The following is a 17712-nucleotide window of genomic DNA, read 5'->3' as shown; positions in this document are numbered from 1 at the left end:
GCGAGAGAGAGGAACACATACAGAAGCTGGGGAAGGCCCCTGATGATGTGAGACCAAGAGGAGGCGAAGCCGCCAATGAACGCAGAGCAAGCGAAATCCTGAGTTGCGTGAAGCCAGCAAACCAAACGCTGGAAACCCGGCATGTGCAAGAGACAGAGAGAAGCAGAACCGACAGGAGTCTGGGAATTGGTAGTTGTGTGACCACTGAAGTAATGTGGTCGGCAGTCGTCCCTTGCAACAATGCTGATACTACAGCAGGACGGTTGCAGTCAAGGACTTGATTCACCACTGCAACACAGAGAAACTTGGAGAGAGAGCGAGGATCACCGGTAAATACAAGCAGGAAGCGAGATGAAGGGGAAGTTGGAAGCCAAGGTCCATGAGAATCCCAGAGATGTTGCCTAAGAATCAGGAAGTTAACAGGGAACATTGGAGGCACGGGAGGTCCGAAGAGTATCATTACATGACCCGGGATACTCGGCACAGTGAAAATGGAAAAGGCTTGAAAGTAAACCTGATAAACTTGAAGTGTCTTAACATAACAGAAAAGATAACAACGGCCCCAGAAAGGGAAACACAGACAAGTGGAAGAGAATTCCAGAATCTGAATACAAGAAAGAAACTAATAGGAATCCACAAGAAAGGGAATAATGAGACGGGGATAACACTATACTGGAAAGAGGGGAAGGCTATTCCTTGGCTGAAAGTAGAAGAGTGGGAGATAAAAAGAGAATGAGTATGGTAAACTAAAGTCCACAGAAGTCTTGTGGCTAAATGTCCTAAAAGAGAAACCAGGTCAGAAAAGCGAGAAACATTAAAGGTTCAGAAAACCAAAACCTTTTACGAAACTGTTTCATCAGTTAATACAAAGCCAAAAGACCTTGATCTAAGAATTTGATGATAGCCAAAGAAACGCAACTCTAGAGATGAAAGCAAAAGTCACAATCTGATGAGAGGGTTGCATGAACTAATACAAAGCATCAAGAAAGAACATTCAAAGATTGGGTTTTAATCTGAAATGCCAAGAATAAGAAGACGCTGTGGCAAGCACCTAACCGGAGAAGGGAGACATTCTTCTGTCCTTAGTTGTTTATGCTAGTGGTAGGGTCAGTTATTTGTAGCTTTTGGATGGTGGACTCTTTTAATTTATTTATTTATTTATTTTTACATTCGAAGACGACAGATAACACCTTAGTTATTCATAAGCAGGGAAAATCCCATAGCGATGGGGTTAGGCATTCACATTTATAGTTAATAAACATACTTGAAGAATGTCTTCCAAGAGTCTGCGTCCTTCTTCCTTCTTCTGACTCTCCACAGCAGCCAGCAACCACATCTCCCTTCAGATGTTTCATTTTCTAGGAGTACAGAACACAATAGCAGGTGGTCTCAATACAGTGCTTTCCTGGCTCGTAAGATCACATATTGGGCCCCTGACAGTGGCACATATAAAATATGTCTCTTGCAAGGTGGCTTTCTTGGTAGCAAACACCTCAGTCAGAATATCGGAAATCCAGGCTATAGCAGTCAAGGATCATCCATAACTGTGCTTTGGAAAGGACAAAGTGATACTGAAAACAAATCCCCACTTCATTCCGATGGTGCCCACAGATTTCTAGGTGAATTCCACATTCGTATTGCCAACCTTTTGTCAAAATACAACTTCTCCAGCAGAAAGTGGCATTGCTCTCCTTAAATGTAAAAAGGACAACCACTTAATATCTGGACAGGACAAAGTCCTTAAGGGATACCACACAAATATTTGTAGCGTTTGGCCCCTTTAACAGGGGAAAGGCCATATCACGACATGGCATAGCCCGGTGGATTACATTGGCTATATCAAGATGCTATGATTAAGCTAAAAGACAATTGATAGCCGTGGTAGATGCCCACTCTACTAGAGTAATAGGGGCGTGGCAACATTGTGGGCTGGAGTCCTACTGATGGACATTTGCTGGGCCACTGCCTTGACGGTGCCACATACGAAGTCGGAAGAGCGGTCCTACAGCTTCTGTTTCAATAAGGTTGGCCTTTATATTTGAGGTAAACGGCCATGTGGTCTATTCAAAGCATGTGAATCTATGCAATAGCCAATGCTGGAGAAGGAATATGTTGCTTACCTGTAACTCCTGTCCAGCATTGGTATCTTTCATAGATTCAAATGCGCCCTGCTCCACCCCAAAGTATAAATGGTAATACCGGACATAAGGAATCTCCTTAACCACAGCGGGTTAGAATCTGAAGATGGCCTCTAGGGTTGGGGTTTGGTACTCGATGCCCACTTGTATGGGGCTAAAAGCACCCAAAAAGATGTGGATAGACTACAAAACTCTCCATATTACTAAAAGTAGGAAGTGTGTAACCGAGGATTCCCAGCCTGACAACGGGGCATATTCAAATCATGTGACTCTATGAAAGATACCAATGCTGGAGAACAGGAGTTGCAGGTAAGCAACATACTAATTCTAAGGAGTTGAAAGAAGGCCATGCTTGTATTTGCAATCTTGAATGCCTCAAACAGTGGATGTAAAACTGCTTCCATGTAGGAAGGTTGACGGAGGAAGGGAATACTGGGAGAAATCTGTCATGGTCACTTCATAATTTAAAGTTCCTTTTATTCACATTTTTTCTGTTAAACAAATGTGAGAAGCATTTTCATTGATAATTGGGTGTGAAAAGTAATTTTTAAATTTATCTTTACATTGCCTCTAAATGGCTGACATGTCCTATTTGTGATATAAAAAAAAAGACGCCTTTTAGGATTGGATATTTAGATGCTTTTATTAGTAAGGATAGGACATCAACATTTGGGTAGTTCATCTATAGCCGTCTCACTTTGAGTGAATAACATTATAATATGAAATGTACCCCCTGTACCTTTCATTACTTATCCTCTTCCGCATGCAGTTGTTACCAAATCAGTGAACAGTTTCTGTACACCTAAAGGGTCAACTGTATACCCTACGTTGCCACAGCACCAGCTTAGCGAAAACAGCAGTTTGACAGCTGCAGAGTGTCTAGGGAGTAATGCAAAGATAGGTTTGAGAGTGATGATTGCGCAGGCAAGTTGTGCCTTGCTTCACTAATACATTTTACAAGCAGGAAGTGATATTCTGTTATTTTTTCATCCCATATCCTTTCCTCCATACTTGTTGGGTTTCCTGCCTGGGAAGGTGTTTGAGTGCATGGGCTAATCCAGCAGAGAGCCTCTGCCTCAGGCACTCCTAGCTCCAATTGGCAATTCTTTTCTCAGCATGGGATTAGGCAGGAACAGCTCTTGGTGCGAGTGAAAGAAAGAGCTCCCTTGCCTCTTGCCTTCGGTACTCTGAGGGGGTTCTACACTAGGTTTTTTGGCTATAGAAAAATGATAAAGCAGGCTGCCATTGAAAAATATTGGACCTCTGTTTAATCTGTTTCTGCCTAGATGGAACTTTAGTTGTTAGCCCAGCTCAAACCCTCTCTTCCTCTCCTTGCTGTCAGCAGAGCCGCTCTATACAGTCAAGCTTCAAGATGCTTATCAGCAAATCCACATATGGCCCCGCATTGCAAAGTTATGGTAGCTGTGGCCTCCTTCCTTCACTAGGATGGCATCCACACCTGGGTGTTCGGCTGATTAGAGCCCCTGATTCATGCGAAGTCCCTTTTGGCCACTCAGATTATCCAGCCCTCTACTGTTCTCTGTGAGGTTCACCAATCTGAAGACATCTACGCTGATGCCTACATATGGACTCTACTTTATTGGGGTCTTATCACCATACCATGGCCTCTCTAAAACGTCAAGAGAAAACATCTCCTTTCTTCGAATGGATTGTGTCCTCCTACGTATTCCTCATCTTTGATATTTGATATGCAGCTTCAGCTGCTTTGGAATTTTATTTCGGCAGAGGGCCCTGTGCGTCAATGCAGTCAACCTGATGTCCCTCGAGGGCCTCAGTCTCGAGGATGATGTCATCGAAGGCATATATAGCACGCGCAGGGCACGTTGGCTTCAGTTCTGTTTTTCCACAAATGCTATCGCTTCGAAAAATACAGCGTGCTTCATTACTTCATACGCGAGTATGTCTTTGTCGACACCGACTACCCCAAAGATCAGGTTCAAGAAGTGTCGAGACTATGAATCGAAAATGTCGTTGACCGAGCCATATGTCTGTGCTGTCTCCGGGTGGAGCAGAATACCTCGCCCTGCTCCAAGTGCCAGTCACCGGAAAGGCACTGAATGAGCGAAAGGGGAAATTAGCAGTCGGTAGAAATCTCAAATCTTCCCCGACCAAAAAACCTTCATCTGACGAGTCGAGCAACTACTCTCCTCGGAGGAAGAAAGTTAAAAGATCGAGGAGTGGCTCCCACCACTCGTCGTCAAGGAAGTCTGAAAAGAGGCACCATAGGTCGCCTTCTTCGACTTCGTTGGACACCTCCACTGAGAGGGTATCTTGCCCCTCAAAAAAATCCACTTCTGCCGAATGGGAAGCATTTAGAGCAGAAATGCTGAAAATATTTGAAAAGCAGAAACCCATGGCAAACCATGCACCTTCCGCGCTTTCCAAAGAAGCCGGTAAGGAAAGGGCTCGACCTAAATCCGGTGCGCCCTCGAGCCTGGGACAAAGGCCTGATCCTCATCGGGAGCCGTTGAGGCCTCGATGCAATGACGAGTCATCAAAGGATCCGTCGAGCTGTAAACATAAGCACAAGTCGAGGTTGTCAACGCTGACTGCTCCTTCGGCGCCAGCAAAGCCCTCGACATCAGTGTCACCTTCGATGTCGACGGCATTGAGGCCAGCTGCGCCATCAATGCCAGCTGTGCCATCGAAATCAACAATGGCTGCAACGTCTAGCGCCCCATCTAAATCTATGGTGCCATTAAAAAAAGTTTTGACGACTCCTCGAGCATCGAATCCACTATTTATCAAACCCTTGATGCCTGAGAAAACATATGTGCCTTTACCTACGAAAGACTATTTTAAGTCCCTTACCTCAATATATGAGGAAAATGAACCCTGAGACAACGATGCACCCTTTGGTTGCCAATTTGGCACACCAAATGTGCCTGAAAGTTTCATTTCTGAGGAGTGAAGGTTGAAAGACCTTTGACCATCTACAGATGACCAGTGAGGTGGACACCTCACCTGAGCTAGATTTTGGGAGACCAGAGGCTGGGGAGCATGCTGATGCGTCATAGAGACAGCTGCTATTACGGACATCCTGGATAAAGGGTCCACAGACAGATCCTATATTATCTTTCCGTGCTGCTCTCCAAAAAAGGGTGGCAGCAAATTGGGAAATGCCAGAAACCAATCCAGCTGTGACCAGAGAGTCTGGTGGTGCAGGCAGCTACCGCAACTTCTAAGCAAGCATCTTACCCTACCATCCCTCCAGATAGGGACGACAAAAGAGTAGATGGATGGGCAGGACGGCATTTTCTGCAGGGCGTATGGCGCTGAAATCAGCCAACTCCACATATGCTCTTGCAAAGTTTACTTTCACTCAATGGGACTGCATTTCCATGGCCGCAGAGCACATTCCCGAGGGGGATCAAAGAGACGGGTTCTTGGCCATAATTGGAGACGGCAAAGAAGCCATGTACGAGTCTCTTCAATCAGGCCTGGATTCTACTGATCGCATCAGCAGAGCCAGGGCTACTAGCACCGTTATATGCAGATTTACGTGGTTGAGGAAGTCTGGTTGTGCAATCCAGACTCCTCAACATGCCCTTTGACTGGTCTTGCCATTTTGGCAACAAGGCTGACAAAAGCCTTGAGAGGTTGCAGACCTCTAAGGCGGCAGCCAAATCTTTAGGTGCTGCTATTAGGCAGCCTCAGCCTTTTCACACTAGTGGACAGACTTGGCGGAGTAGATATTTTCGCTGCTACACCTCAGTGGGAAGAGTGAGAGGAATGGCTGGTCAAAGAGGCCAAAGAAAGTTCCCTAGTGGTGGACGAGAGAGAGGTGCAAAGCAAGCTGAAGCAGGGGCTTCTTTATCATCTGACAATGCATATGCCACCTCAGAACCTCTCTGAGGTCTTGAGTCACAGTTCACCAGTGGGGGGCGGGCAGACTGTCTCAGCATCTAGAAGAATGACAAGACATTACTTCGGATGTTTGGGCATTGGAAACCATAGCCCACGGGTACTGGCTTCCTTTCATACAGAGACCTCGAAGCAATCCACCAGGGAGCCACACTTTGAGGAATCCAGATCCGCTCCTTGTGCAGGAAATGTTAACCCCACTAGAGAAAGGCACTATAGAGGCAGTGCCTGTAGTGGAGAGGAACAAGGGATGGTATTCTCCATATTTCCTAATACCCAAAAACGTCCCCTGCCACTCTCATCACAGGCTGACTTCTCCCTCAATTACAAGAAGTCTCATATGACACCTTCTGAAATGCTCCAGTTCATCGGAGCTGTACTGGATGCATCCTTGGGAAAGAGCCGAGGTGAGGGCTCAAGACATTCTATAGATGGTCTCTAAATTTCATTTCCCATTGTCTCCCGCCCTTCGATATATATATATTTTTTTAGGAGGTTGCTCGGCCTCATGGCATCCTGCATTTTTCTGGTGCCAGAGGCCCGCCTGAGAATGACATCCCTTCAATGGGCTTTCAGAACTCAGGTTCCAAGCAGGGTCACACAGGATCTTCTGTGGTGGGCCTGCGAGGACAACATTCTGAAGGGAAAACCTTTTTGGCAACTGTGGCCGTAGATAATGGTAGTGACGAACGCCTCACTCATGGGGTGGGGAGCTCACACCAACGATCTGACAGACAGCGGTCATTGCTCTCCATCAGAGTCCAAACTACATATCAATCTTTTGGAGCTTAGGGAAATCAAACTAGCGCTGAAGGCCTCCCTGTCCTCTGTGCGGGGTAAGACTGTCCTGATATGATACGGTAGGTTATTTATAACACGCTTAATACCCAGCGGTTTCTAAGCGCGGACCCAGGGATCAAACTGGTGTTGCTCCGTGTCGTCTTGTTTCCAAGGTGAGCACGCTGCCGCTGAGCTTTCCTCCTGATAATGACGGACAACACTTTGGCCATTTACTACCTCAACAAGAGGTAGTGTAGGGTCACTACCACTGTGCAGAGAGGCAATGCAGCTCTGGTACTTGCCAATTCAAGAAGGAATCTCTCTATCGGCAGTTCACCTACCCGGAGAAGAGAACATGGCAGCAGACGCTCTGAGCAGGCAGAAGAGCACAGTGCCCCACGAGTAGGGAACCTGAGTCCTTCAAGAGATCCTCACCCTTTAGGGAACCCCTCAAGTGGATCTGTTTGCGACCAGTGTCAACCGGAAGTGCGAACTGTACTGCTCCATGGCATTTCTCCCAAAAGGAGCTCTACGAGACGCGTTCGTAGTGGACTGTGAGTTTCCACTCTGTGCACATTTACTCCAGTCCCCGTCATTCCTCAGGAGGTTGAGAAAGTTCCACAAACGCATGATCCTAGTTGCCCCGGATTGGGCCAGGAGGAAGTGGTACCCAGACCTTCTGGGCATTTCCATATGCCCTTCAATACGTCTTCCACTAAGAGAGGACCTTCTCTCGCAAGAGGAGGGTCGGGTTCTCCATCCAGAGGTCAAAACTCTCAGCGTTCAAAAATGGTTTCTGAGAGGCTGAGATACAAGGATTGCGACCTCCTGGATGATGTACTGGAGATTTTGCTTTCAGCCAGAAGGCCAGCAACAAAGTCTTTGTACAGTTGCCGTTGGAACAAATTCTGCAACTGGTGCAGAGACATTATTGTAGACCCTTTTCTGTGCAAAACACCTGAGGTGCTATCCTTTCTACTATCCTTCGCCAATCTGGGGCTCCAGGTTGGAACAATTAAGGGCTATCTGGCGGCGCTATCCATCTTTAAGCACTCGTCTGAAGAAGGTTCATATTTCAAGATTCCACTTTTGACACAATTTCTGAAGGGGCTCACCAATGTGTTCCCTCCATCTCCTTTCCAGGTTCCAATTTGGGACCTTAATCTGGTACTAAAATGTCTAATGTGTGCACCCTTTCAACCTTTAAACTCCTGTCCATTAAAGTTGTTAACTTATAAAACCATTCTCTTGGTAGCTCTGACTTCAGCTTGTAGAGTGAGTGAATTTGTAGGTACTTTTATCTTCCATAAGGATAGGGTTGTTCTGAGGGTTAAGCCTTCATTCTTTTTTTTTTTTAAATATGTTTATTTTAAACCAAGGCAGGACAATTTACAAACAACATTGCATGAGGATTTTACTCCTTTTTAATAATTCCCTTTAGCTTATATTCTTCCTCCCTCCCCCCTCTCTCTTCCCCTCTAGTCCCCATGTTCCTTCCCCCAGTTCCACCACTCCGTGGGATCGCCCGCAGCCCTTGCCGCTCAGGTGGGCTCTTGATCCTTCAGGGCCCATCGAGTGTTGAGCGGTTTAAATGTTAAGGCGGGAAATCGCTGGTCATAGTCCAGTACTGGAGCTCATACATTCTGGAAGCGGTGCAGGACTCCCGCCCTAGCCGCGGTCACTTTTTCCGCGATCAGGATGTCCCATAATTTTCCCCACCAGTGGGCCATGCATGGGCCGTCCGGGGACTTCCAGAAGCGGGCTAGCACAGTTTTGACTGCCAGGAGGCATTGCGTTACTAATTTTGCTCTGTTTCCAGAGCTGGGGTATACCCCGGGGGTCGGAACCCCCAGAAGGACCGTTTCGGGTTCCGGGGGAGTATCGTCCCGGTAATTTGTTCGATCGTCGCCAGGCACCGTTCCCAGAATTGCTGGATCTTTGGGCAGGCCCACCACATGTGGAAGAAGGAGCCAGGCTGGGGGCATCCTCTCCAGCAGGGACGAGTCTACTCGTGGGTTCATGTGGTGTAGTCTAAGGGGGGTGGGGTAGTACCATTGCAGCATGAGCTTGTATGCGCATTCTTTATTGGTAACACAGGTAGATGAGGAGTGGGTACGTGTCCAGATGTCCACCCAGGTCAGGTCGGGTGGCCCAGGTCGGCCTCCCATTGGGCCATGCATCGCATTCTTGCACTTAGGAAGTCCCCCAGGAAGCATCTGTACTGGGTTGAGATCCTGCCCCGGGATGGTAGGTCCTTAAGCGTCAGTTCAAGGGGGGTGAGGGGGCGAGTGGCAGCCTGGAGGGTCTGGGGATGTGAGCACCAGTGGCGGAGTTGGCAGTAGGTAAATCTGTCTTTCCTGTAGTTGGAACACCGCCTTACATTGTTCAAAGGTGCGGGGTATGTTCCCGGCGTATAGCTGTTCCCGGGTCTCGAGGCCTCCATCAATCCAGTTCTGGAAGTTACGGGGGTCCGTCGCCAGTGAGAAGTTTGGGTTATGGGAGAGTGGGCTTTGTCCTCTTGGGATTCCCTTTTGTTTCAGAGCCCAGTCCCAGGAGCTTAGCGTGTGTTTAGTTGTTAGCAAGAGTGACTTCCAGTGTTCTCTGAGGGAGGGCTGGATATGTGGGAGGAATCGCAGGGGGAGCGGTAGTTGAGCTTGCTCCAGTTCCACCCATCTAGGGTGGTCTGTGATTATCTGCCAAGCACGGATGTGTGCTAGCTGTGCTGCCGCCCTATAGGCCCGGAGATCGGGAACCCCCAGTCTAGAGTTGCCAACCAAGGTTTTATGGGGGATTCTGGCCTTCTTGCCTCTCCATATGAACTTCAGCATTTTCTTCTGCAGGTCCTGGAGAGCTGGATTTGGGATGGCCAATGCGAGGGAAGAGCAAGCGTAGAGGTATCTCGGAAGCAGGTTCATTTTGGCGGCAGTGATCCGTCCCAGTAGTGAGATTTCCTGAGTGGACCAGCACTTCAGATCCCCTTCCACTTCTCGGAATAATCTGGTGAAGTTTGCCTGGTATGTGTCGCGTGGGTTTGCTGTAATGTGGACTCCCAGGTAGGGGATGGATTGTTTCTTCCATATGATCCGGCACAACATGGTTAGTGCCTCTTAATCCTCCCGGTGGAGGCCGATGCCCAAGGCTACTGATTTAGAGAAGTTGACAGAGAAGCCGGTGACCTTTCCGAAGTTAGCTATTTCTGCCAGGGTGTGTTTTGCTTAGGAGTTGGGTTCTGAGAGCGTTGGAAGGACGCTGTCGGCGTATAACACAATTTTGGGGACACTTGATGAGCTTGTTCCGTCTAATTCTTTGGGCAAAAGGCTCCATTGTCAGCGCAAAGAGAAGGGGTGACAGTGGGCAGCCCTGCCTCGTCCCACAGGCCATAGGGATTGGGGTTGATAGGGAGCCATTGATCATCAGGAGGATTTTAGGGGATTTGTAGTTGGCCATTATCATAGACTGGAAAGTTGGACCAAAGCCAAAGGCCTCTAGGGTGAGCTTCATGAATGACCAGTCTACCCTGTCGAATGCTTTGGTAGCATCTAGGGCCATCAGTGCAAGGCCCTGGGAGTTTTGGTGGGCGATGTCTACCAGATTCAGGGTTCTCCTGATATTATCCCCTGCGTCTATGTTCAGGATAAAGCCTGTTTAAGCCTTCATTCTTACCCAAAATCATTTCTGATGTTCACGTAGGGCAGGCATATTTTTACTTTCTTTCTGTCCCCCACCTCATCCTGGTAAGGCGGTGGAGAGGGAAGAGGAGAGATTACACAGGTTGGACCCTCCTACAACTCTGAGCCTTTATAAATCTAGGCTGTCAAATTTTGCATTGATGATCAGGTTTTTTCATTGGCCATACAGGCCACAAACTGGCTCAGGCTGTTACGAAACAGAACTTGTCGAGGTGGATCATTCTGGCAATTTTGGAATGTTACGGACTGGCAGGCAAGGATCCTCCTAAAGGATGAAGAGCCCATTCCACCAGGGGCATGGCTACCTCTACAGCCCAGCAAAGTGGTGTACCGATAAAAAGTTTTTGTGAGGCAGCATCATGGTCTACTATTCACAGGTTCACAAAACATTACTGCCTGGAATCTTCTCTCGGTCAGGATGGGAGCTTTGGGAAAGCAGTCCTGCATTCGGTTAATGAAAACCTTTGAAAAACTAAAATTCTTACTCCCTCCACCAAATCTAATACTGCTTTGGGCGTCTATCAAAGATGAGGAATACGTTGGAGGACACAATCCATTTGAAGAACAAGTTACTTACCCCTGGTAACGTTCTTTCGACTGGATGTTCTTCCCACACATTCCTTACTGCCTTCCCAACCTACTCCACAGTACAATTTCCCATGCTATTACAGCTTTCACTCCTTCATAGTTGAGTACGGTCATTCCCGTGGTTTTGCAGGTTTTTCTACTATAAAAAAAAACAGGACTTGAAGCCAACATGCGCTGCACATCGGGTTGACTGCATCGACGCACAGCGCCCTCTGCCGAAAATCTTTTCCGAAGCAGCTGAAGCTGGATATCGATTATCAAAGATGAGGAATACGTGGGAGGAACATCCTGTCGAAAGAACTTTACCAGGGGTAAGGTACTTGATCTTCTCACTCCTTTGTTCTTTATCCCTTTTGGCTCCACCCACTTAAAACGGTTCTTAAATCTGTGCAGCTACTTCAACCTGGAGTTTCTCTTTAGTAATCTGACTCATAACCAAAGGTACTTTCTTGCACCATATGACTCAATTATACTCCTCTCAAAGGCACCTCCTCCATCCCTGTGGTTTTGTCAGATCGTGCCATGATTCTCTTCTCCGTGGACAACACAAAGCCCCCTGAACCTACACAATCCCCCCTGAACCTACACAATCCCCTGCATCACTGCCATCTTCCACTCCAACAAAAGAAATTACAAGCTGATTTTGAAACAAGAAAATAAAAAATGTGTTGCTAGATTGTTAACTTATGTGATGTGAGTCAGAATAAAAGTATTATCTCCCATATTGTCGAAACATGTGTACCTGGTCAGGAAGGTAAACCCAAGCCTTTAAAATAAAAACTAGTTCATTGACTCCCTCACCCCCAACAACGAAAAAGCTGCAAAATAGAGGCATCACGTTATAAAAGTCTAGACCCTATAAATAAACATGACCACAAACAAGGCTGCACAGCTTTTCACAAGGGCACCTTTGCTCTCAAACAAAGGTATTACTGTGGCAAAGTTGCTGAAGCCATCTACCTTCACATAAAATAATTTACAATTGTAATCCATCTTGATTACAAATAGTCTATCTTCTCTCTGTAAACTACCCCATCTTATCCCTGAAAAGGTTCAAAGTATAGGACAGCAAATTGCCCAAATTATTTAAGAAATGTTGGATATGGTTCTCAGCACCACTCTCCAGGGAGTTCCCATGTTGAGGATTCATAGCACTGTTTCTGCAGAAGGCCTTGGACTGACGAAATCTATCAATTGAAATAGAAATACTCCCTGAGGCCAGAAAAAGCCATCATCGAACCCCACTGCAATTCCTGGTGTCCATGCTGTTCAATCTTTACATAGAGCACTGATAGATCTGAGGCAATAAAACTCTTCCCTCCTCCACAATGCCGATGACCCACAGGAGGATTTTTCAGGGGACTATGTTGAGAGCTTGGGAGAATGTCTCGGAGTCGTTTATAAGTGGGCAGACTGTTAGTTTCTGTGGATTTAACCTTAGAAATTGAGTTTAATTTCTAAAAAGGATTGGGCAATGGGTATTGTCACGCCATGCTCAATGATTAAACAAAGACCACACATTACTTGTTTCCAAGCATCTCTTTTAGAATTTTTATTAGGCCAACTCAAAGCAATTACCTCACAGTAAAGTATGCACATAATGTTGAAACATGGTCTGGATGGTTGGAAACTAAAGTGTGTGTAAGGGTCTCTCGGGAATGTTCAAAGGGTGCAATGTATAAAGTTCCTTAAGTTTTTGTTGGAGCTGGGTGCTGATTCTCTCCTTCAATCTTGCAGTTTCAGCATGCAAGTAAAGTATCCTATCTATTTATGGAAACGCCAGATCTATGCATAAGTGAAATGTGAGACAACACATACCTCATGGACATACGGCAGTCATGTATTGTGTATATGTTAGTGCGGATCATGCGTCATTGGCGAAACTATTGGCAGTCATAAAATGACAGTGATTTATGTAGTCTTTATCACGGAAATGACTCATTATGTGTATGAGTTAAAAAGACGTAATCATGTTTCATTATAGTTTACATCACTAACCGGAGGCTTTCTCTGTGGTAAAGAATTGTGCGTGTATAATGCATTCAATATGGCGGCCCCTGGATTCAAAACCATGTGGAATAGTGCCATTTAACTGGTCCACATAAAGGTATGTTTTAACCTGCATTAAGGGTTACACTGCTTTAAAACTAGTGCTAAGCTCACCATGATAATACTCTTTTTGTCTATTAGGATTCACTGTCATTTTATGACCGCTAATAGTTTTGCCAGGGAAGCATGATCTGCACTAACATATACCAATTACATGACTGATTTACAAAGGAGTGTGGGAGCCCCGCTACTGTGAATGAACGTGGGTCAAATACCCTGTTTTATGGAATTTCTTCCACTTAGGAGGGTCTACAACCATGTTTAAGCTCCCAGACCTTTTTGTGCAATTACATGACTGCCCTACATCCATGAGGTATGTGTTAGATCATACTTCAGTTATGCATAGAAATGGCACTACCATAAATAGTGAGGACAATTGTTTCAATTTTCTTTACATTACAAATGAAAAATTCAACTTTAGTATAAAACCAACGCATGTACATTATGCCACTACCTCTTTGATCCCTATTACATGTACATTGTTTTGTCAAACTGATCCCATTTTTATATTAGGAGGAATGCACACTAGCACTCCTCCCCTTTAGTAATGTCCAGAAAGGTTGAACTTATCGCCACATGTATACAATATCATACATGAACAAACTATTTTGGCCATATGAGGCAGTTGGCATTAAATATTCCTAATATACTATAATTGTTCTTCACATGGAGCAATTCTTCCACTTTTAAGGACCTTATCTATGATTTTAGACATGTCACTTTTAAATTAATATTTGTGAACACACCAGCTATTAAGAGTAAGACATTGACTTTTGACACACTATTCATATTCCTTTGTGCACAGTGACAAAGTGTTGTCTTTATATTGATGTTTACCTGCTTCCACTTGCCACCACGTAAGACAATGATCAGCTTATGTATTTGTCCTGATGAAGTGTTATTCTTATTTTTACCGCTGTAACGCATCAAGTTAATCAAAAGCTGACATAGACTGAATGAAGGGCTGATTAACCTTGCAGTATGGACTAAAGGGGTATCTAAAACTAACCAACGTTAACTACACTGCTTGAAGTTTACATTATGTTTGAAGCTTGATCAACCCTATGACTACGCACTTTGTATGAACTATCCAAGTAGGAGGTTACTATTTGATTGGATCTTTTTCTGTTATTTGTTGTTTATTGTACATACTAGGTAAATTATCATTTGACTCTTTCTTTATTGTCTGTCTAATATTGCATGTATTATGTCAAGGTATAACTTTTTAATACATGTAACTAGTCACCGTTCTCCTGGTATCTTTGACCTGCTTTATTCCTTAATTTCACTTTTTCAGATCATTTCTTTAATGTGATGTACTCATGTGATCTGTTAATCTTTTCTCACAACATTAATTGTTGTTTTTTATGTTAATTGACACGGCACATATACAAGTTTATTATTAACTGCATCAGTGAATTATCGAACAGGTAAACCTCCATGTTTATTTGTTGCATGAACAGTTCAGAAATAAACGTTTGGTTCAATCTCAATAACTGTCCTCTTTTGCTGAACTCAAAATGCCTAAATGACAAATGTTAGAAGTCTTGACATACAAGACTCACTAACCTACCTTAAAAATTGTCATTTTTGTAGCATGGTTAGCCAAATGTAAAATGGACCCTTGATCCAGAGCAGGTGCTAAAGCAGAGCAATCCTATCCTTGATCTCACTATCCTAGCATGCAACATATATCTGGTGAAAATCCAGTGATGAAAAAGAACATTTAAATGAATTGCTGTGACAATAGTCCACTTGTTTGGGTATAGATTTACATATATCTCTGCCATTGCATTTTTCGGCTACGGGGAGGTAATGCTTTCCTTCTGCAAAATAGGAGCACAAATAGCATCTATGAGGGGTGGGACGGCAAGCCTTGATAGGGAGAGAAGTTGGGCAGTGGTGTTTGAAAGTTAATCCCTTTTGATAGGACATCATGGGGAGGGATACTATACTAACCCTAAAAATAGACTAAAATATTATCTTAAAGTGTACGATAACCCCTCCTCTGACAAAGTACAGAAGTATATTTTTCATATTTGAATTGACAATAGATTGCTTTTTGCTTTTCACAGGCTGGAGGCTTCAGACGGAACACCAGCATTATACTCTGAGAGATTATGTCAGAGGATTCGGATAAAGAAGACCAGCTGTTTAGCCAATGTACCAGTGAAGAGGTTGAGTCTGTAAGTCTTGAGGATACGTTAGCTTAATTTTCCAGTTGAGGAAAGGTTTGTTGATGTACGGTCGTTTTCATTGCATGGGTATTTATAGAGTACATAGGGCATCCTTTTATTTTTGTATAATGCTGTTGACCAGATGGCTCACAATGCCAGCTCTTGAAGATCCTCCAATTGGGTGCAAGTGCAGGTAATCGTACGTACAGCTTTAAAGTGAAGCTCACAAATAAACTCTTTGCTCTTTCCTCACCCTACGTTTTGAGGCCTTGTTTTTATATTACCTGTGGTAGGAGACGGGAGTAGTAAGATGGGTGAGAAGAACTAGGTCTTTAGCACCGATGACTAGGCATAAAGAACATCTTAGTCTCCTTGCACCCATCCAGTGAAGGCTGTTCCTGATGTCTGTCTTGGGTGTTTTTGCACTAGGTTGATATCGGGCAGTCTAGGAGTTGGGCCGCACCTCCCTGTAAGCCACCCCCCCCACACCCTGCAAAATTAACAAGTCACTGTATGACCATGTGTGCTGTGTTTTTGATGTGTTTTATTCCTTACCTGGACCTCAGTCTAGACCTTAAGGATTCTGTCTCTGATGAGGTTGACTGCTGAAAGGGAGTTGGAGTGTTCATCGTACATGGAGATACTTTTTTGTTTTTTGTGGGGGAGGGGACTAGGGATTACTATGAGTTGGTGGTTGGGTATATGCAGCATTGGCCTTGGCTAATGAGTGCACTGTTTGATGGACTGTACCTCTTTGCTGATTCCTTTTGACCTTGCCGCCATTGTTGAGAAGAATTTAATCTAGTCATTTTTGTTTGCATTCTCGGACAGTAGCTGTATGTTCGCAATCATAGCATCTTCAGTATTAATCCTAAATGCATGAATATATATAGTATATTATGGGGGTAATTCATGGATTATTTGTGCCGAAAAAAAGCGGATTTGTGCGCCATTCTGCCCGCAAATCCCCATTTGTTAAACGGGGATTTGCGGGCAGAATGGTGCATAAATCCCGTTTTTTTCGGCGCAAATAATCCATGAATTACCCCCTATATTTCTTTTTTATTTTATATTGTGCTTTGGTTAAATGAATCCTTAAACAATTCCAAAAGTTAGAAGAAAGAAAAACACCAGATAATACAAAAAACTAAGAAAAAAGCATGATACAACATGGGATAATAGTTGATACCAGTTGATGATGAAAGTTTCACATAGTAAATCAGCACAAACATAGTGCACTTAACGATATTGTTATGCTAAAAATGTCATTGACAATTATGTATTCACTGCTATAGTTAGACATGTTTCATGGCCATCTTGTAGACTGTGCCATAAGTGGTTGGATGGTGAATGGATGTATCATTAACAGATGGGGTGAAATAAAAAGTCCAAAAAGTTCAGCTCTGGCGGCAGCAAACTTTAACCCACTATTGTCAAACATCAAAACAGACTTAAACCGTTGGTACAGTATGATTTTATCATGGTCTGGCCGCATGACGGTGGTAAAAATGAGCGTCCAGCATGCGAGCTGCAAGGACGCGAGTTCTTGGAGCTCTTGTGACTGCAGACATAATCGTGTAGAAATATCCTGTTCGGTGGGGTGTAATTCGTAGGAAATGCGCCCACAGAGGGGTCAATGTATGCTACACAATCGTGTGTAGTTTGATCTGCGGAATCAACATCCTGTCAGAGTTATTCAGAGCTGTTCATTGTATTTGTCAGACGCGAGAAGTGTGCCACCAAAATGGCTGTTACAGCCCGCCTAAGTTGGTGAAAAAGGACACATAAAAAATATGGTCCTGAAAGGAAAACCGAGTCAAAGACAACTCCAAGATGTCATGCATAGTGACTAAAAGGAATGGTGAAGTGCAGGAAAGAAATCTAAGAATGAAAGGAACTAGAAGATGCGGAAGAAGCAGGGAATAATACAATGATGCATTTAGGTGAAGAACGTTGGATTGTCTCTAGGATTTTTTTATTTTTTTGTTAGAAGTGCGGACATAGCTCGAGAGCAGCAGAGCGCTGTACAGAGTGTGGATAGCCAGCATTTGTGCTGGCATCTTTGAACAGTTTCGCAGTACTGTGAGGACTGCATCGGTATGTTCGACCAATGGAAGAGGTCCTTGGTCAGGTGTTGTTGAAGGAGCCATTTTGAGACATTTGTGAAATTGGAGACTTGTGGGGGCATTCCAGCCGACATCGGGATAGTTCCACAGGGTGGTGTGAGGGGTCAGAAATGTGAGGCAGACAACCTTTGGCTGATTTCTCCAATTTTGCCATTTTATCAAAACATAAGTTTCACTATCCCTACCCTGACGAGGATGTTCCTGCTTATCAAAACACTCC

At 44.6% G+C, this 17712-nt stretch overlaps 1 protein-coding gene across 1 annotated transcript in view; it reads left to right on the top strand.

Annotated features, from left to right (window-relative positions):
- Positions 1-17712, top strand: part of AGBL3 (AGBL carboxypeptidase 3) — a 2309829-nt gene that overhangs the window by 245578 nt on the left and 2046539 nt on the right. The window contains exon 2 of the mRNA XM_069628782.1: positions 15265-15375. Within this exon, the coding sequence (XP_069484883.1) occupies positions 15310-15375 (66 nt within the window). The 5' untranslated portion in view covers positions 15265-15309. The remainder of the gene's footprint in view (positions 1-15264; positions 15376-17712) is intronic.

The sequence above is a fragment of the Ambystoma mexicanum genome, chromosome 12 (assembly GCF_040938575.1).
Source record: "Ambystoma mexicanum isolate Mex_15411 chromosome 12, UKY_AmexF1_1, whole genome shotgun sequence".
In the NCBI taxonomy this organism is placed as follows: Eukaryota; Metazoa; Chordata; class Amphibia; order Caudata; family Ambystomatidae; genus Ambystoma; species Ambystoma mexicanum.
Note: the sequence above shows the minus strand (reverse complement) of the source record. Positions and strands in the feature narration are given on the sequence as shown.